Below are 21,584 nucleotides of genomic sequence, written 5' to 3'. Positions count from 1 at the left end.
GTCCAGTCTGGACTTGAACAGTGCTAGGAATGGAAAATTCACAACTTCCCCTGGCAACCCATTCCAGTGCCTCACCACCCTCACGGTAAAGAACTTCTTCCTTATATCCAATCTAAACTTCCCCTGTTTAAGTTTGAACCCGTTACCCCTTGTCCTATCACTGCAGTCCCTAGTGAACAGTCCCTCCCCACCATCCTTATAGGCTCCCTTCAGATACTGGAAGGCTGCTAAGAGGTCTCCACACAGCCTTCTCTTCTCCAGGCTGAACAGCCCCAACTTTCTCAGACTGTCTTCATATGGGAGGTGCTCCAGTCCCCTGATCATCCTCGTGGCCCTCCTCTGGACTTGTTCCAGCAGTTCCATGTCCTTTTTGTGTTGAGGACACCAGAACTGCACACACTACTCCAAGTGAGGTCTCACGAGAGCAGAATAGAGGGGCAGGATCACCTCCTTCGACCTGCTGGTCACGCTCCTTTTGATGCAGCCCAGGATACAGTTGGCTTTCTGGGCTGCAAGCGCACACTGAAGCCAGCTCATATTCATTTTCTCATCACCAGCACACCCAAGTCCTTCTCCGCAGGGCTGCTCTGAATCTCTTCTCTGCCCAGCCTGTAGCTGTGCCTGGGATTGCCCTGACCCAGGTGTAGGACCTTGCACTTGGCATGGTTAAACTTCATAAGGTTGCCATCAGCCCACCTCACAAGCATGTCAAGGTCCCTCTGGATGACATTCCTTCCCTCCAGCGTATCAACCGAACCACACAGCTTGGTGTCATCGGCAAACTTGCTGAGGGCGCACTCAATCCCACTGTCAATGTCAGTGATAAAGATGTTGAACAAGACCGGTCCCAACACAGATCCCTGAGGGACACCACTCATTACTGGTCTCCAGCTGGACATTGAGCCATTGACCACAACTCTGTGTGTGTGAGCCAGTTCTTTATCCACCGAGTGACCCATCCACCAAATTGATGTCTCTCCAATTTAGAGACAAGGATGTCGTGTGGGACAGTGTCGAATGCTTTGCACAAGTCCAGGTAGATGACATCAACTGCTCTACCCCTGTCCATCAGTTCTGTAGCCCCATCATAGAAGGCCACCAACTTGGTCAGGCAGGATTTCCCCTTAGTGAAGCCATGCTGGCTGTCACCAAGCACCTTGTTGTTTTTCATGTGCCTTAGCATGCCTTCCAGGAGAATCTGCTCCAAGATTTTGCCAGGCACAGAGGTGAGACTGACTGGTCTGTAATTCCCCGGGTCATCCATTTTCCCCTTCTTGAAAATGGGGGTTATATTTCCCTTTTTCCAGTCATCAGGAACTTCACCTGACTGCCATGATTTTTCAAATATGATGGACAGTAGCTTAGCAGCTTCATTCGCCAGCTCCTTCAGGACCCGCAGATGGATTTCATCAGGTCCCAGGGACTTGTGAACATTCAGGTTCTTAAGATGGTCTTGAACCAGATCCTCTCCTCCAGGTGGTCCAAGGTCTTCATTCTCACAGTCCCTGCATCTGCCTTCCAAGACTTGGGTGGCGTGGTCAGGGCATTTGCCAGTGAAGACCAAGGCAAAGAAGTCATTCAGAACCTCACCCTTCTCCAAACCCAGGGTAACCAGTTCTCCTGGTAGCTTCTGGAGAGGGCCCACATTGTCCCTTGTCTGTCTTTTATTTGCAGTGTACCTATAGAATCCTTTCCTGTTATCTTTCACATCCCTAGTCAAGTTTAATTCTAACTGGGCCTTAGCTTTCCTAACCTGGTCCTTAGGTTCCCAGACAACATCCCTATATTCTTCCCAGGCTGCCTGTCCTTGCTTCCACCTTTTATAAGCCTCTTTTTTTCCTTCAAAGTTTCCTCAGCAGCTCCTTATCCATCCAAGGAGGCCTCCAGCCCTCCTGCTGCACTTCCTTCTAGTTGGGACACAACACTCCTGAGCTTGGAGCAAGTGATCCTTGAAGACCAACCAAGAGTCTTGGGCCCCCCTGCCCTCTAGGGCTATATCCCATGGAACCTTACTAAGCAGGTTCCTGAAGAGGCCAAAGTCTGCTCGCTTGCAGGCCAGGGCAGTGAGCTTGCTGCACGCTCTTCTCACTGTCCTGAGGATCTCGAATTCAACCATCTCGTGGTCGCTGCATCCAAGGCTGCCCTGGAGCATCACATTTCCAACCAGCCCTTCCCTGTTGGTGCACGAAGCCAAGCATGGCACCTCTCCTTGTTGGCTCCTGTATTACTTGCAGAAGGAAGTTGTCTTCCACACAGTCAAGAAACCTCCTGGATTGCTTGTGCTGGGCAGTACCATCCCTCCGACAGGTATCAGGGTGGTTGAAGTCCCCCATGAGTAAAAGCACCTGCGAGTGTGAGGCTGTTCCTATCTGTCTATAGAGTGCTTCATCCACAGAGTCCTCTTGATCAGTAAGTACTGAGGAGCACAGTCCAGGGAGGCTAAAGCTGTTAAGTGCCACAGCTGTTTGGTGTTAGTTCCCTTCATTCAGTGCTGTCAGTGTGTCTATCCAAATTACAGCTTTGTTTCATAAAGATTTATGAGCAGTAGGATCAATGCTCTTACTCTAGTAAAATGACATCCAAATATAAAAATCCTTGTTTTGGTGTGGGCTGAGGAAAGAACTTCCATGAGAAGTTGTTCTTCTATGATAGTCTCTGTAATGACTATCATATAGATCAATGTAGAGATAGAGACACATGAGATATATATGTGATTGTATTTTATTAAAAATTGACAAATTTAAAAATTTGAAAACATAAAAACTACAACCTTTCCCCCAGTAATAGGTTAACTAATCGGCTTTTAACTTAAAACTAAGGTTTTTAAGTTAATTTTTTGCTAGTTTCAGTCCTTTCTGGGAGCAAAATTATCTTAGAAGTCTTGGCTCTCTTGAAGTAAATGATTTACATGTACTGTTGCCCCACAGCAGTGGAAGGTATCAGTGTTTAACCACAGCTGAGATTGCCATACAGACTTACTCATTCCAGTACAGTCTTTCCTAGCTACAGATCTGAAGTATCTTGAAACAGGGATCCTTGTGTAGTGAATTTAAGCTTGTTTGATAGCAGACCGGCTAGTGGGAAAACAGCTGAAAATGATTGCCATGACCTTTCCTTTGTTCCTGCTTAAGAGGGATCAGAAGAGTATTGCTGCAGGCACTGCAGAGAGCAGTTCATCACTGGATCTGCAGAGAACTTGTGTATGGTCTGGTGCAGCTGGTGCCCATCTGAAATGTACTCCCTCTGAATTTTGTTTGATGTGGCAGATGTCTGAGGCTATTTGCTGCTGTTCCAGTAAAAAAGGGAATTGTTACTAATTTGGAGTCCCTGTTGGCACACCTACACCAAAGCAGCACCGGGAAAGCATGTATCTGCCACTGGCCTGTAGTGATTGCCATCCTGAAAGCTACTGGTAACTTGAAAAGAAACTCAAGGGACTCATTTCTCCACTGTATCCATGTAACAAAGTTAAAGCCCCCATTTAAGATTTTCCGGTGGAAAGTAAACATCCACAAATACTTAAAGTTGGTGTTGAAGGGTTTGGATCTTGTTCTAGATTAAAAGCTGAAATCTACTTACAGATTAATTATTGCAACTAAATAGATGCAAGTAATTCTTTATAAAATGCATTTCAGCTATAGCAAACTACCTACTACTTTTGGATAATCTGTTTATTCTGGGTTACCTGAAGTTCACAGGAACTACACTAGCACATTCTGTGGCACTAAACTAGTATCCAGGTGTAACTCCAACGAAGTGCAAACCAGCTGATTTATTTCAGATTGTGATTTTTAAAAGCTCTTTTCCTTTCCTGTCTCACATCACTGTTAATAGTGGTCATCTCTGCTTGCGAGCAAGTAGTCCAAAAGCATTTTAAAATACTGTTAATTGGATGACTTTTTATCTTCCTGACTTCGTTAAAATTTGAGTGTGTCTTGAAATGTTTCCAAGTTTTTTAGCTTGAACCAATTTTAACTTTAATTTTTAATCTCTAAATGGTAAGTAAGCGTTTATGCACCTTCATTTTCAGGGAATGTCTCGGTGAAGCACATGAACCTTGTGACTGCCAAACCTGGAAGGACTGGCTACAGAAAATATCTGAAATGAAACCAGAAGAACGTAAGAACCATGCCAGGGCAGGGGGAGGGTGGTGTCATTTTTTTGCTGGTGTTGTTATCTTTTGAGTTTGGACAAATTTTTTAGCTCCATTAAATAAAAACTCTACATTGGTTGAAAAATAGGGTAAAAGGGAAGAAAATTAAATCTCTCAATGAGGGGCTGCTTCATACTTTAACCGCATATGGTGGGCTTCTTCATAAACCATTCTTCCCCATAAACCCGCATATGGTTCAGTCATGGCATATAAAACTCTTTCCCTTCCTCTTACAGCTTTGTTTCATTCATTAATTGATTTATTCCTGAGCATAACTTTATTTGTCCTTTTAGCCCAGTCTGCATTTTGTGTTGTGTTCATTGCAGTTGTTTGTGTGCTTTAAAACTACTTCAGACCAACAGGTGATAATAATAGTAAGGTTGAGGGTGAATTGCAAGGGAATTGTGGGGGATGGCTTAATGATAACTAATGCTTACTGAAAAAAAACTAATAAAGGTTGGGTTTACACAGGACACATTTTGTTGGTCAATATTAACTATAAAAAAAGAAAGATTGACAATAATTCAAATAAAAACCAACTTGATTATCACAGTTAAGAGCCTTTGCATAATGCATTATAAATATTCTGGAAAGCATAGAAAATGTTATAGAGGTAAAATGTACCATGTCAAACCATGCCAGTTTTACTCATTTATATATTATAAATATCATATATAGTACATACAAGTTTGTATAGAAATATATATGTGGAAATATATATGAATTATATATGTAATAATTTTATATATATTTATAAATGAGAAAGTGTGTATGTTTATATTTGTGAGAAATATATACAGTGAAGAATTACAATATTCTGTCAAGAAACAGATCCTAATCTGATTTTCACAAAAGATTACACAAGTACAATTTCAGCTTCTCTGCTTTTGCATGCTCCATATCCTCCTGTCACCCTCATAAAGTTGTGGGAGTGAGTGAAGCTTATGAAGATGCTGCCAACTGCCTGTGGTTACTAACGAACTCCAAACCATGCGCCAACTGCAAATCTCCAATTCAGAAGAATGAGGGCTGCAACCACATGCAGTGTGCAAAGGTAAGAAGTTGTAATTTGTTGCGAAACATAATTCAGGTTACATATGTCATGTATATGTTTTAAGAGCCCAGGTGTGCAGAAGTCATGCCTGAGATCTGGTGGAACCTGCTGGAAGAATTAGATCATTTGCAAATGGCAGATTACATGTATTTAGAAAATGTTTAATATTTAGTGAAATTTGACTGGCTAGCAGGTAACCACTGTAATGATTGAAATTCATAAACACTAAGAAATACTGGCAATACAGTATGGAACTTAAGGAAGTAGAAATAATCAATAATCATCATTAATGATACAGAAAGAACATTTTTAGTTGGCAGAAGATAAAACGTTTTAAGGAATGAGAAGCTCTAATGAAGGTTTTGCCTTACGACATTTTTCTTTTGCATTATTTCTCTACGTAACAACCAAACAGAGAAGTTTAAATGCAATACTGCAAACAGGAATTCATCAGCAGGAAAGGGAAGACAGCAAAGAGTAATTTCAAAAGAAACTTACTGGTGACAGCAGCCAAAAAATTAGTCATGAGTTTGCACTGTGCTACTAAAATATAAAAAATACTTTTTCCCGTGAATTCAGTATCATTTGAGAAAGCATTTTCTCTCAAATTAGTTAAAAGCAGCATGTTAGAATACCATCTCTTTATGTCAGAAGTACCTTCTATAACTACAGCTAATACCTCTTTGAAGAGCATCATTAAAAATAAGAAAGAAGCACATACTTGACGTAGTTGGCTGCCAATGAAAAGCTAAGAGACTTAGAAAGTAATTTTATTTTTCTGGAGAGGTTAGTCTCTTTCCATTGCTATGCAAATCCCATTTTCTTTATATTCTCATCACATATTCTCTCCTTTCTGTGATATAAAGATTGGGGCTTTTTTTAGTGTCATTTCTTTGTTTTTGTCTGTTGCAGCAGGGAACAGATTCTCCTCCACTTTGGTTTATGCAAAGTTTGATGGGTTTTGTGTTGGTTTTGGGTTTTTTCCTTAGATGATTTTGAAAAGGGCTCCTAAATTCTATGGTGCTAAAAACTGTAAAAGGTATGTTCATTGCAGCTTTTGCCACTTAGCTCATCTCAGTGGAAGAAAGTATGGCTTCAGGCTGGAGAGTACATTGGCCATTAAACACTGTTGAATGTAGATAATTGAATTCAGTGCCAGTTTAAGGCACCAGCTGACAACCACAGTTCTCTTTTATTCTTTAATGCTGTAGTTTATGAACAGCTCGAAGTGTCCTTAAAGCAGTGAGATTCCTTTTGTGGTGGAGAAATCTCTGCAAAGAGAAGCTGCCTCCCCTCAGCCTAGTGAGAAAGGAAGTGTATCCTCAAGCACATTGCAGGGCTCAGGCACAAGGTATAGTGGTCACCTTGTTTCTTTTCCTTCACTGAAGTAACAGCCTGTGACAAAGGTTCTGCATTTGCTGCAGTAAGACCTGCTCAAGCCTGCTACATGGTAAACTCTACAACTGCCTCTTAGCAGCTAGCATGTAGCAGCCTCCTCACCACCACTGGTGGTATAGAGGAGGATACTCTTTACTCATAAAATCACATTTCTGTACTAGGTAGACATTTTCCTGTTTTATGAGCCAGTTTCTAAGGAGACAAGGTTTAGACAGTCCTGCTGTCTCCCCAGCCTGTAGTAGTTTTTAACCTTCTGGGTACTTTGAATCAGATATGAAGGAACAGGATGGGGTTCATGGATATTAAATTACTGCAAGTTTCATGGAACTTGGTAGCTGTACGATGCAGAGACTTAATTTGTACTGCCACAAAGAGAGAGGCTGAAATACTTACTCAGCAGTTACCTCTTCTGTATGTCTGAGACAGTGATTGGGCAGCAGATGCAATTTGTTAAACTTAGGCAGTGTGCTGCATGCCTAAGTGATCATAAATGCACATAAAACAGAGCTAGGGTTTGGGAGACCTGTAGAAACAAGTGATCTGGTTTTGAAAGTTTCATGAGACTGAGGTATTAGAGGAGGGTCTGGGAACTTTGGATCTTGGGCTTTTTCAGGAGTGTTAGGGAGATGTGAGAGATTAGAAGATATATATGTATCATAGAGTGGTCATGGAGTGAGATAATTTGGAAGAGGTGAGATTAGTGCAGTAGAAGCATATACATATAAATTATTATGAAGTTCGGCTTTATTAGTTCTGTTGCTTGTGAAACAATTAATAATGGTTTCATATTAATTAATGTAAATTTTTGCTTGCCTTTTTCAGGATTTTTCTTTGCTCATCTGTAAAACAGATGAAGTAAACACGATTCACTAAGATGAAGTCTTTTGCCTGTCCATCCATAAATAGCTTTCAAATATTCTGAAATAAAGTAGCTGAGAATTCGGTGCTAAGTTGGGAGTATTTAATACAGTTTGATCTTCTCTGATGCAGAGAAGCCTGGATAAGTCAGATCTTCTTGTATGATGTTACCTGTTTTGAAAACTCTACCTAGTCAATGCAGAAAAGGCTCACCTTGAAGTAATCACTCTTTAAAGCTTATGTTCTGGTTTCTTCTCTGTTGCTTTAGTAGTTGTTACTAGTATTTTGCAGCAGGAACACTACATGACAAAAACACTAGTAATCATATTTTAAAGTGATATTAGGAGATAAAGTAGCCTTCATTCTCATGAGCAGTTTCTATGTTGCTTAAAAAATGGGACTATCTTTTTTTGAAAACGATAACAAAACCAGGCCAAATGATAAATATCATCTGTATTTATCATTTGATTATTTTATCCACTTGAAAATGAACATACAGATCCAACACAGTCTTGTGATCCAAGGAACAAAAGTTATGATTGATGTGTTTTGATAACCCAAATCTTCTGTAGTAGGTAAAATAGGAAGGAAGCTCCTCAGAAACTTTGTTTGACCATAACCACACTCAATGATGTTAATTCAGTTGTTCCTGGGGGAATAATGATGAATAACTGCAAATCTACAATGTATCAACTTTTTTTTTCTTTTTACCTTTTTTTTTTTTCCTGAAGTGCAAATATGACTTTTGCTGGATATGCTTAGAAGAATGGAAGAAGCACAGCTCTTCCACTGGAGGCTACTACAGATGCACTCGCTATGAGGTTATTCAACATGTGGAGGAACAGTCCAAAGAGATGACAGTAGAGGTAACAAATGAATGTGTGTGTTTGAAAAATAACGCCAAAGCTGCAATTTTCTGTTTAGGAAAAGTTTCATCAGAATTCTTCCAAATCCAAGTTCTATATAGGAAAATACAGCCTTAAATATATGACACAGACAGAAAGAAAACACTGAAACACTGTTTATTTGTGGCTAGAAACATAGAATTTGGCTCTGTTCTTGGGCTTTGGTAGCAATCACCAGTGACTTTGTTTTGATTCATTTTAATTCTCTGTGTCATGGTTTTCTTTGTAAAATGGGTAGCTGGTACTGTAATTAGCTGCTGTGCGCTACAGAAGATATGCATTAATTTTGGCTTTTGGAAAGTATCTTTAAATAGCATGCACACACAGTGTATCAACTCTTTGGCTACAGTATTTACAGACTTGTGAATTTAAAAATTACATTTGTCTCTTTACTTACATGGTATTTGACAGCATTGTGTGCAGTAAAATCATAGAATCATATTAGATCATCTAGTTCCAACCCCCCCTCCATGGGCAGGGACGCCTCACCTTAGACCATGTCACCCAAGGCTCTGTGCAACTTGGCCTTGAACACCCCAGGGATGGAGCATTCACAACTCCTTGGGCAACCCATTCCAGTGCCTCGCCACCCTTACAGTAAAGAACTTCTTCCTTATGTCTAACCTGAACTCCCCCTGTTTAAGTTTGAACCCATTACCCCTTGTCCTGTCGCTACAGTCCTTAGTGAAGAGTCCCTCCCCAGCATCCTTACAGGCCCCCTTCAGACACTGGAAGGCTGCTAGGAGGTCTCCACACAGCCTTCTCTTCTCCAGGCTGAACAGCCTCAACTTTCTCAGTCTTCATATGGGAGGTGCTCCAGTGCACTGATCATCCTCATGGTCCTCCTCTGGACTTGTTCCAACAGATCCATGTCCTTTTTATGTTGAGGACACCAGAACTGCACACAATACTCCAAGTGAGGTCTCGGAAGAGCAGAGGGGCAGGATCACCTCTTTCGACCTGCTGGTCACGCTCCTTTTGATGCAGTCCAGGCAACTATATATAGTTTATATGTAGAAGAAACAGAAACAGTTGGTTATGTAATTGTATCTACTGGTGATTGCTGAATTAAGTCATAAGATTTATTTTGGTTTCTTTTGTTTCTCCATTTTTTTCCAGGCTGAAAAGAAGCATAGAAGATTTCAAGAGCTTGATAGGTTTATGCACTATTACACAAGATTTAAGAACCATGAACTTAGCTACCAGGTGTGGGTCTAGCCATTTTTAGCAATTTTTGTTTCTGTTTTGATAGAAACAAAATTTATTTTTATTTTAATTCAAAAATAATTATGTTGTTATATTTTCTTTTCTTTTTTTTTTTTTTTTTAGTTAGAACAGCGCCTTCTGAAAACAGCCAAAGAAAAGATGGAGCAGTTGAGTAGAGCTCTCAGTGGAAGTAAGTATTTGCTGTGATCTATGAATTTGCTTTGAAATAAAATTAGCTTTGTTACAGCTAAGCCTTTACTTTTGGGTAGAGCTTACATCAGTCTGCTGTGTAATGTGATCCATTCTGTACTCCAGTGCTAGAATTCATAAGCAAGGTAGAAACCTAAGTGTACAGTAAATCTTACCTATTCCAAATTCTCAAGGAGAAAGTAGCATTAGTAAGGGAAAAGGCAATAATCTGCACTTACTTCTTCTAGTAAGAGCACTGTGTAGTCATTGTGAACCTGCTGCTGTTCCTTTGCCAAATATTTAACTGACGCACACATAAATTTACTTTGGAGGAAAACTCTTACGCTAGAAGAATGCTGACATCAGCAGGAAAGTATTTTCACAATGCTTTTTTCATCTTACAGCTGAGGGAGGCTGTCCTGATACCACGTTCATTGAAGATGCAGTGCAAGAGCTTTTAAAAACTCGCCGCATTCTAAAGTGTTCTTATCCATATGGATTCTTTCTGGAGCCTAAAAGCACAAAGAAAGAAATATTTGAACTTATGCAGGTAATACATGCGTATATTTTGCTTTTCTAATGTTCCTTTTTTTTTTTTTTTTTGTAATATTAGTTAATCAGTGTGGTTTTGCCATTTTTGTGATGTAAAACTGCTATACCTGTTTTGTGTTTGGAACTAGCACATTTTGATTACTCCATGACAAAGTAGCTTTTAGTTCAGTTTTAGAATGAATGAAAAAACACTTTGCTGCAACAGGAAAAGGGTAAGGACTGGTGGAAGGGGAAAGAAAATAATATACTGTTAATCTTCTTTCTGAAGGTAGCATTTTAGCTTCAGTCTTCATCTTCCCTAACTCCTCTTCCTTGTCTTTCCCTACTAAAGTGTCTGGGGAGCAAAACTGGGTAGCAGTGGCATAGACAACAGGAGCTGCTGCCTCCTTTCCTTTTGCCTTGCCTTTTCCCTTTTCCTTTCCCTTTCTTCTCCTTTCCTTTCCCTTCCCTCTCCGCCTCCCTCTCCTTCTCTTTTTCTCTCTCCCTCTACCTCTCCTTCTCCTTTTCCCTCTCCCTCTTCTTCCCCTTTTTTCTCTCCCTCTGTTCTCCTTCCTCCTTCCCCCTTTCCTTTCCCAGAGAAGCCCAGGTGCAAGCTGAAGGGCAGCATTTAGGTTGGTAAAAAGCTAGGCTAGAGGTCAGATATTTTGGGGTATGTTGATATTTCAAATGGTATTTTCAGGAAAATGGTTCTCATTCCACTCAGTATTTATGGTGTAGATTCATATTTCACTGTAAAACTATTTTATCCTGTATTTATTAACTATTGCAGACAGACTTAGAAATGGTCACTGAAGACCTTGCACAGAAAGTGAACAGGCCTTACCTTCGCACTCCTCGCCATAAAATCATTCGTGCAGCTTGTCTTGTGCAGCAGAAGCGACAAGAATTCCTGGCCTCTGTGGCCCGTGGTGTGGCTCCTGCAGACTCACCAGAAGCACCCAGGCGCAGGTAATCCAGACAAAGTGCTGTGCACATCAAACAGGTTACTTTGGTAGCTGCCAAAGTGGGTGAATCTACCATCATTCTTTGACGGAGAGGTGTTGTGGAGCTGATAAGCACAGTGGTTGCAAGTCACCAGATAGTGATATTTTCTTGGATATCTGATTCTAGTGTAGTTATAGCCTTTCACTGAGGAAGAGAATACACGTCTGTATGTTGCAACCTGAATTGCCTTCCCATCTGTGATACATTAATGATTTGATGATTTGATGTTATGGCTTCCATTTCACTTTTTTTCCTTTAAGACTGGCACTTAATACCTGGTATGCTTTAAAAATCTGTATGTATTTGCTAAAAATCAGGCAGTTCTGGAATAGTCAACATTTTAATTGTATGGTTTTCTAAATGTGTTGAGAGGTAGGAATGAAAGCAAAAGACTTGTTAACTTTAGAGAGTTGCAGTTGCACTGGTTTTTAGATGTTGATAGGTTTTGAAACTCTGGAGGATTTTCATATTTGTTCTAAACTTTATGTCACTTAATTTTATAGCTTTGCTGGTGGAACATGGGATTGGGAATATTTAGGATTTGCATCCCCAGAGGTAAACTATTTCTTTTTAATTTCTTTATCTTAGTTCTGCTTATTCTAGAAACACAGGTATGATTGCAATCTGCATGAAGTGCTGCCTTATTTTGATTCAAAGCATTTCAAGTTGGTCTAAGCTCACCATTTAAATTATTTCACAACAGAAGGAAATATATTTGTAGCTAACAGTGCAATGATCTATATGATATAATTAATTTAAGGTGGCGTTAGACAAACTATGTTGCTTTCATCATTTTCCAAGCACATAACCAGTTTTAAAATCGTATGTAAATTGGTGTCTATGTGCTGGGGTACCTTAAAGTAAGAAATATATGAAACTGTGTAGATTGCTTTTGAATGCAACATCAGTTCAGCAAAATTTGACAAGAAGTCTAAGAAATTTCCATCCTTCTGTCACAATCCAAGACAACATGCAGTCATATACTTAAATATTGTTAACTATTTGAAATGTTTCTTTTGGGGTTTATGTACTGAAGCAGGATGGAAATTGCGTAGTCAGATGAGTTGAACTTCTGCTACTTAACCGAGAATGAAAATTATAATTTTAAAAATCAGTATTCCACTATCTGTATGTGGGAAAAGAGTGAATAATTTTCAAGATTCTGCACAAAAATATAAGAAGCTTCCTTTATCCTCTTAACTTCTATTTAATATTTTGAGAACATTGAATAAAGCCTTCAGTTAGGAAAGAAACTTCATTTCAACATTTCCTTGGTGCCGTTTTCTTTATAAAAGAAATGTTTTCTTTATAAAAGAAAACCTGCTGTTTTCATTTTAAAGCCTCCTGGAAAACTCCACAGACTTCTATATATTTCCTTTGCTATTGTTGCTGGTGAGCATCACACTGCTGAGAAGATAGTTTGCTTCTTTACAAAAAATCAGCTTGCTTCTCCTGTCTAGTTCCTTTAGTCCTTTCTTTTGAAATAATTCCACATTTGATAATACCAAACTCATTGTGATGTTACTGTGTCATCAGTGGAACTGGTTGTGAGAAGAAGCTGATAAGAAATATGTTGATGAGCTGTTTAGCAGTAAGTGCTATTGCAGTCGTGCTTAGAAGATTGTTTATGAGTTTTTATGATTTGCGTAAATGTGGCACTGGATGATGCAAGTTGGTTTCTTTGCTATGTAGCTATCAAAAATACTTGCAACCACCTATGCTAAAGGAATTTTCTAGAATTAATAATGGTCATCTGTGTTTATTTTAGCGAATTTCACTACAAATTTTTTTATAGAGACTGACTGAGTATACCAGATTATTCAGAAACCAGATTCTTACTGGGTTTAGCAAGGAACACTGCTTGTGGCAAGCCAGCGTGTGAAACCATGATGTTCCTACCCAAAAAGACTAAAACTTTGTTTGCTCACATATATAAAATTGTTCCAAGTAATCAGAAATAATTTTTTATCAGTAGTGATCAAGATGTCTTTCTGAAGGTTAAAAAGTCCAAAAGTGAAATAACTACTGGGAAAATCTAGGGTTTTTTTGCAAACAGATAAGAGATAAGATCTGATACAATTAATAAATCTTTCTGTTCAGTGACCACTTCCCATTATTCCTTGGCTAATTCATAGTGACATCATTATATATTGTTTAAATAATTTAGTTATACTGTTCCAGATCAAGTTTTGATTTTCTCTTCTTTGGAGCACAGCCTTCCTTTTAGAAAATCTCTGAGCTCCCATAGAAGCTGGAAGAATATTTTAGATAAGAATCACTTCTTGTTTGCCCTGTTTTTTTACTCTGTTCCATAGGCTAACAAGCAATACTACTAACCACTGTTGAAGACAGTACTGGGGTAAATGGACCTTTTGTCTGGTCAAGTACAGACAGGTACTTTGAGCAGCCTGGTCCAGTGGAAGGTGTCCCTGCCCATGGCAGTGGGGGGTGGAACTGAATTGATCTTTAAGGTCCCTTCTGACCCAAGCCATTCCATGATTCTATGATTTTTATGTTCTTACAATTTTCGTGGATCTTCTTAGATCAAAATCTGCCCGCACTGATGATTTTGTGACTTCTTTTGGCTTGCATGTGTCATTATGGATAAGCGTTTTGTCTGAAAGAGTTCGTGGAAAGAGAACATGCCATCATAGAATCATAAAATGATTAGAGTTGGAAGGGACCTTAAAGATCATCTAGTTCCAACCTCTCTGCCATGAGGTCATTGGGTAAGAGAAATGACACACTGTAAGTTTTACACACTTTAGGTTCTGAGATATTCCAGGATGAAAAGTTAATACAAGAAAAGAAAGCTACTTGTAATGTTATCTTTCTAAATTCATTTGGCTAAATGAAGTCTTTTCCACCTTGGGGCTCAAGGAAATAAACAGCAGTATTATCTTCTGAAGAGAAGAGCTAATACCTGTGTGTATGTTTTTATTGCCTTGTGTAAAAACTGAAATGAAAGATCGTACCTACACAGTCAGGTTCAGTGTTGGCTGTACTGACCTTAAAACATGTCTGGAAATTAGCCTGTTAGTATTAAGAAAGGTATGGAAATCAAAACGTTTATTTCCAAATATTAAGATAATTAACCCTTGGGATGCTAGCTTGATGTGGTCAAAACCGAGTCTTTCCCATAAATGTTACATAAACTATCTTGGGTAATACATACTACATAAGAAATTCCAGGCTGCAGGAGTTCAAATCTATATAGTAATGCTCATTAGCAGCTCAAATTAGACAAAAATAGAGGAGATTTATAATTCATGGAATAAAAATCCATCCAAGACTTCAGTAGAGGTGTATCAGCTGTGGCTTAAGAAGTTCCTGAGACATAGTGTTCTGGAGGCTGCGAAGAGTATACCAAGTCCCAGTGTATGTCAGCCAGCTTTCTGTAGTCTTCCAAAGGTTGTTTCTGCTGGTAATTGGTGGCAACAGGGACTCTGAAATAATCTGTGGTTCAATTCAGATTAATTCTTTTTATGTTCTAAAATCACTAGCTCTGCATTTATGAAAAAGTGTGTTGATGTGTACATATATAAAATTTGGCATCAAAACAAAAACTGTGTATTTGTAATTCTTTAAGAAGGGGGATTGCAAGTATTAATATGTTGGTAATATGTCAAGTATTTTTCTTTGCTAGTTCATTTTTTTATATACTTAGGATTACGTTGTAGAGGTTTTTTTAGTTACTATTTATGTTGAACATTGCATGGTACACCTTGCAATTTATTTTTCTGAAAACAGGTGATTTTATAATAAACATATAAAATCACACATTTTTCATAAAAATGTGGTGCTTATTACATCAGAAAAATATTACTGCATGCTGCCCTGTATTTTGTAACCTTTGGTTTATGCAGGAATATGCTGAATTTCAGTATCGGAGGAGGCACAGACAGCGTCGACGTGGAGACATGCACAGTCTGCTGAGTAATACTCCAGATCCTGATGACCCCAGTGAGAGTACACTAGGTATGTTTCTGCCTGGGCCTGTTCCTTTCCTCTTCCTGTTTCAGAAATTGCTGTTGGTGACCACAGTGTTCATTCTTCTGTGAATACACTTTAAAGAAGCTTCAAATACATTTTTTCCAGGATACAACATAAAGGCTTATTTTTGTTTTTTCGTATGTGCTTAGAAGTGTTGCTGGCTTCATTGTGGCTGCTTCTCTTTTTAAAGAGAAATACATTGATCTTCCCACTAATAACTCCTCAGCTGTTTAGAGCAGATTTGCTTTTCTGAACAAATTCTGAAGGGCATATACTTCATATGATAGTCTTATCTATGTACCTGCTCCCTTATGCCAATTAAAAGGACCAGTTGTGCCCAGAGCAGAGAGTGGATAGAAGAGGATTCCCCCGCTACAGGCGTGCTGGATGATAGTCACAGGGCTGTATTCCAGAAACTCTGCTCAGAAAATCCTGTATTGGCAAAGACAGCCAGGAAACAAGTTGGCACGGGCTGTGACTTACAGCATATGCTCTTCAAAGCAGCGCTATGGCTGGTAGCGCAGTCCCGTAAGGTCATTGTAACTTGGCTGTCTGGGCTGTGTCCGTTCTGCCAGGACCTTTGCAAAGGTACAAAAATAGCTCAAATCCAAGTCATACTATGACACTGTTTCTTCAGAGCTGCCACTTGCGTGCTCTGTCTCTAAGCCATGCTGCACAAACTCTGATCTCTGTGTCTCATGAACTTAAGTCCTATACATAGCGTGTCCTTTAAAAACAAAAGGAGAAATTCTTTCCTGAGGAGAAATAACCACATTCCTTATTTTAGAAACAGTAAAAAGAATTTTGGTGAGCTTCGGGCCTTCCCTATTACAAGTAAAATGAAAACCCATCTTGCTCATTTGAGGACTCGAATTTGACTGAACACTTGGATATTGCAGTGATGACCAGGACATACTGTTAAAGCACACAAAAGAGAATTAGTTTGTCTCACCGTGATTCGTTTTAAGTTTTGAAGTGGAAAATTCCATTTTCCAAAGTCGAAAGAGTTACACTGATTTTTATTACAGGGCAGTTTTTCTGGAAACAGCGTTTTACTTTATTTCTTTTTGTTGGTTGTTTTAAGAAAACAGCAATGTCAGTAATTGCTGAGGTTACACCGCACTAACGACTCTTACTTGTGCTGCAATGTTAATGGTAAATGTAACATTAACATTACAGCTGAGTTGTTGTCTTTGAAATAACAGAGAAATGGGCAAATGTTGTTTGTAAGCCACTGGTAAATGCACCCTGTATTTTGTCCATGTGCAGTATTTTTCAGAACTTTCCCTAAATCATCTGTGTGCCTTAAAGGCACTTTGCCCCTCCTGACAACAGGCTTATGCTCCTGATGGCGTACTCCACCCTTTCAGAGACAAAAAGAAGGGTATTGAGAGCAGAAAAGCACAAACAAGCCAAGCAGTCACTCCTTAAACAGTGGAACTGGGGTTTTACCACTGTGAGAGTTGATGTGGAAGGAGTGTTTTGAATTATTTCATTCTGAATTAATAAAGGAGTAAAATTAGACAGAGGTGATCCAAAAGGAAGGAAGATACTCTGCCAGTAAATTATAGTGGGGAAAGCTTCCTTGCTGGTTCTTCAACTGTTTTTGTTTCAATTGCCCAAACAGACACTCAGGAAGGTGGCAGTAGTAGAAGACATGGCACCTCCATGGTGAGTTCAGCTTCTATGGGTATTCTGCACAGCTCTTCTCTTCATGACTATACCCCTGTCAGTCGCTCTGAAAACCAGGATTCTCTTCAGGTATCTCCCCTAATCTTTTTTCCATTCTCTCTGCTTTGCTTGCCTTCCTCTGGTCTGCTTTTCTGTGTCATTTTGTCTCTGCAAATTGTCTTAATTCTTCAATGGGAAAGGGAGAACCTAAGACAACAACTTACACATTCACACTGGTAAGAAATGCTAACCAATCTCTAATGTAAGTCACCTTTTAAATTATGTTGTCAGCTGTATCAGTAAAAATTGATTCTGATAAATGACATGTAGGAATAATGAATGAATTTGAGATTTGAGCCCAAATTACTTTTCATCCAGAATATGTAACAAGATGAAAGTTTTATTCTGAAAGCAACCTTGTGTATTTCCACAGGCTCTGAGTTCTTTGGATGAAGATGACCCAAACATTCTGCTAGCTATTCAGTTATCATTACAAGAATCTGGCTTGGCCATAGATGAAGAAACTAGAGACTTCCTAAACAATGAGGCATCTTTAGGAGCAATAGGTACCTCTTTGCCTACAAGACTGGACTCTGCTCCCATAAGTATAGATAATCCAAGAGGCGCTTTGAGCAGCTCTGAGCTGTTAGAACTTGGTGACAGCCTGATGAGACTAGGGGCAGGCAATGATCCCTTTTCAGCTGATCGTCTTCACTCACACCCTTGCAGTGACATAAGAAGTGGATTATACTCAACATCCAGTGATGCTGATTCTAGCAGTCAAGATCCCAATACCAGTGAAAATCTACTTGGAAATATTATGGCCTGGTTTCATGACATGAACCCACAGAGTATTGCTCTGATCCCCTCAACAAGTACTGAAGCAGATGAGGATTCACAGCAACCCAGTACTGAAGACGGGTCAGTAGGTCAACCAAATCGTACAGACACCAGGCTGGAGCCTCAGGAAGAGCATGCACTATTTGAGGATGCACTCAAAAATGAAGGCAGAGGAACCCAAACAGAGGAAAGCACTTCTGAAGACAACATTATTCCAGGTGAAATGGGATCACAAAGTGGTGATAGTAACAGGGAGGTAACAAGCATGCTGGATGCTTCAGGAGATGCTTCAAGTCAGACTCCTCAAACCTCAAGTGAATGGATTGAACATGTGCATCTGGTATGAATAAAAACTAAATCTGGAGTAAATGAATGGCAGTGACAGATGGTACAGTATGTGGAGTAAGCATTATGGAGGCTTTGATCCACATAATTACAGCTCAGCTGTAACCACTGACGTAACATCAGATATTTAGGAGTTCTCTTGAATTGTAGTTCTTCATAATAATGTGAACCTTTCAAGGAATATCCTTTGCATTTAATTAGGTAGTACTTGCCTTTTTGCTCTCAAGAGGAAGGAATAAGTAGATTGTACTCCACATTCCTAATACAATGCAGCATCTGTTTAGCCTTAGGTTGATGATCCTTAACTTGAAAGTACAGATTAAAGGCTTACACTGATTATTTTGGTTGGTTTTCCTAAGAAATAGTTTATTCCATTTTTTAGAACTCATTCTTTCACCAAAATAACATTTAGCAGTTTGTTTGCATTTTGTTTTTTGTTTTCTGTAACTTTTCTTTAATCATTTTTCATTTTTGTTAGCAGTGTGAACAGAGGTATTTAATGCTTCTCCTTAGTACTGCTCCAGGAACAAGTTTTAGGGGATATTCTTTCCCACTAAAATCAAAGATTTTTTCATGTCTATTTACAGTCCAAATGTGCCAAACTGTGAATAGTTAGCTGGCAGTAGCCTAACAAAACAGTGCAGTGTTACTCTATGAAACTAATCCCACAATTCTTAGCAGTGAAAGAAACCACTGGGTAGCATTGCTTCTCTAAATTAAACTGGCATGTATTGCCATGGTGACTGCATTTAATTAAATGTAGCCTGTATCTTAAGTTAATGAAACCTAATGCTGCTGTTAAACAGTTATTTTAAATATTAAAATACAGTGAGTTAGCCACAGCTATGCTGTATTTTAAGAGACACTTTAATGGAAGTGCAATCATAGTTCTTTCTTTTCATAATTCTACAAAGCATTCTATGCACTAATAGTGCAATTACTTTTAATGATAACATTTTATAAAGATGTAGGAATACAGGATTTTCATATATCAGCCAGTCCCACAATTAAAGCTCAAATAACGCATTCTGCTCAACATGTTACGGTGCCTTTGCCTAACCCAACTGGATAGTTGCCACAGTTAAACAAGAAATTCAAATTCAGTGTCTGTTCTGGAGTAACTATGCTATTAATTGCAAAGACCTCCATAAAACCACCCATGGCCTTGCCTTTACAGTAAATAACTAAATGTTCAGTCAGTGTTTTTGCATAAACAAAACACTGCTAGGTATTTGTTCTATTGCACAATACTCATTTGCTGTGTGATTACTGTTTAGTGTAAAAAAATAAAGATAAAAAATAAAAAAGCAACCACAAAACCCCTTTTCCTAGGTGTTGTACCGTGAAAAAAAATAAAAAATACTGGTTTTAGATTTGCTTAAAAGCATCAATCTACAGTTAGTGAGATACAATGGTACAGTATGTAATTACAACTAGAGTAAGTTGTTCAAATGGCTGTTTTAATTACATATAATCAAAACTTGTCATAACACAAGCAAATGACATACACTCCGTTTTAAGTTTTGCTTAACTGTTACCAGAGATTTGTTGATATGATATAAAAGTTTATTACTACTGAGTGTGTATAGGCAAGTGTCATAATAGCAAAGTTTATGTATTGATTACTGTGAGTTCAAGTGAGTGTTTGGTAACTAATTCATGCCAATCCAGCTTTTGAACCTTGAAGTTGCAAGGTTTGTATTAGTAAAAAATTAAATAAGAATATTTTACCCTTACCCCATAAAAACCTGGTTCATTTTGCAAGCATCTGTAGAGAGAATGGAATTGAATAGTCTCAAATAACTTCAGCTTTTCCTCTAGCTGCCCTGTTCCTGAAATAATAATAATCCTTTGGACATCTTTGAAAAATACCTGTTTTAAATTGTTCTATGATATAAAATCCTTCAACTAAAACAATTCTTGGTGAACAGTCATCATGAATTGGTCTGAAAGTTGTTTAACTCACATAGCTTCCTTGAATTGTAATTTCTGAACAGAAAGATTCTCACAAAAAGATCATGTATTGCATTGAGATGTCTTGCAGAGTTACAGTAAGATATGTAAGAATGCTTTCTGTGAAGATTGTGAATTCTGTGGGTTCTGGTTTTTTGTAATTTGGTTAGGTTGTGCAGTATATCCATTGTTTCCGTGTTACTCTTATGAGCATGAAATTAGCCTATTAAATTTGTATTTTCTTGGTACTTATTTTAACACCATAGTCATTGACTTTACAATTCAGAAATAAAGTTTGGCAAGACTATTTTGTAAACCTGTTAATTTTATAATGTAAAAAATTACTCTAACCTTGAATTGTTATTTGCACTTTCATAGTCTATACTTGATACATTCCCACTTTATATACAAGTAGGATACTACAACCATGTAGATGTTTGGCCAAATGAATGCTGTTAATAATATGTAAAATTCTTTGATTAAACATTTATTACTTAAACTAATTCACTTCTGTCTCATTACATCTTAGACTTACTGTAGCAGATTAAGACTGATGACAGACATTATTAGGATATGGCTGGGGGCCACATAGTAAGTTGAATGTTTTGACTTGTAAATATAAGGTACCTATATTCATTAAGCTTCTAAAACAAAATCTAAAATAGACAATTTTGTCTTAATTGCTCCAGTAATACTGTGTACTTGTTTTTTGTGAAGAGCAATGCCTTGTCATTACAAACGGTGCTAAAGAGAGTGGGGGGCTCATTTTTCAGGAAGATCTTGTTAATTAGTGTTACTTAAGTGCCACTTAATATCCAGGCTCCTTTTTTGTTACCAGGAAATTCCAGGTTACATTAACAGGCACTAAACTATTCTGTTAATTGCTACAGTAATTTAATTAGCTTCTTCTGACAAGCATGCCAAGATGCAGGAGAGCTGCTGAAAGCTAATGTGTGAAGTTGGATTAGTCACTGCAAGGCACTTTCCATCACCTGCTGCTGTGGTATCACTGCATATGCTGCAGTCAGCAAATACTAAGATCATGGGTATCACAAGAGGTATTTTGGGGTTTATGGCAGCTAAAACATACTACTAGACAAATCTAAAACATAGGTTCTGAGGTGTTTAAAATCACGACAGCATGCTTCAGAACTGGACACTACCTCAGCCCAGTTTCAGAGATCTGTTCATCAGCGTAAATCTCACCATTGCCTTCACCTCCTTTTCTGCCCCTCTCCCAGCATGCACAAAGCATCCCACTGTAATACTCAAGAGGCTCTAAGAATGGAAGCCAACCATGGGTGTAATGATAGGTAGTTTCTTTACCAAAAATTGTCCAGACAGTCTACTGAGAATTAGACAGTACATTATCCTTATTACTCTTCCATAGGTCAGACAGATCTGGAAACTAGAACTATGTAGATGTGATGCAAAACTGAGTGTAATTTTAACCATCTCATCCTTCTAACTGAAGAGTAAAGCA

General features: G+C 38.6%; 1 protein-coding gene across 5 annotated transcripts in view; it reads left to right on the top strand.

The window, feature by feature from the left end:
* The window catches only part of ANKIB1 (ankyrin repeat and IBR domain containing 1), a 94,765-nt gene extending 74,161 nt beyond the window's left edge, over positions 1-20,604 (top strand). For 3 of the 5 annotated variants that reach the window (XM_061350107.1, XM_061350109.1, XM_061350110.1), the window contains 11 exons: positions 4,031-4,119; positions 5,077-5,207; positions 8,195-8,329; positions 9,488-9,574; positions 9,698-9,764; positions 10,168-10,313; positions 11,085-11,263; positions 11,803-11,854; positions 15,166-15,277; positions 16,920-17,053; positions 17,397-20,604. In XM_061350107.1, coding sequence (XP_061206091.1) covers positions 4,031-4,119; positions 5,077-5,207; positions 8,195-8,329; positions 9,488-9,574; positions 9,698-9,764; positions 10,168-10,313; positions 11,085-11,263; positions 11,803-11,854; positions 15,166-15,277; positions 16,920-17,053; positions 17,397-18,149 — 1,885 coding nt within the window. In that variant the 3' untranslated portion in view covers positions 18,150-20,604. The remainder of the gene's footprint in view (positions 1-4,030; positions 4,120-5,076; positions 5,208-8,194; positions 8,330-9,487; positions 9,575-9,697; positions 9,765-10,167; positions 10,314-11,084; positions 11,264-11,802; positions 11,855-15,165; positions 15,278-16,919; positions 17,054-17,396) is intronic. The other 2 variants (XM_061350111.1, XM_061350112.1) reach the window with 2 other exon arrangements.
* Positions 20,605-21,584: the final 980 nt, after the last annotated feature.

This window comes from Neopsephotus bourkii, unplaced genomic scaffold (genome assembly GCF_033783945.1).
Source record: "Neopsephotus bourkii isolate Nb327-2 ecotype Australia unplaced genomic scaffold, CSIRO-AGI_Nbou_v1 NB_479, whole genome shotgun sequence".
In the NCBI taxonomy this organism is placed as follows: Eukaryota; Metazoa; Chordata; class Aves; order Psittaciformes; family Psittacidae; genus Neopsephotus; species Neopsephotus bourkii.
The sequence above is the reverse complement of the archived record's forward strand: the minus strand, read 5'-3'. Positions and strand labels throughout refer to the sequence as shown.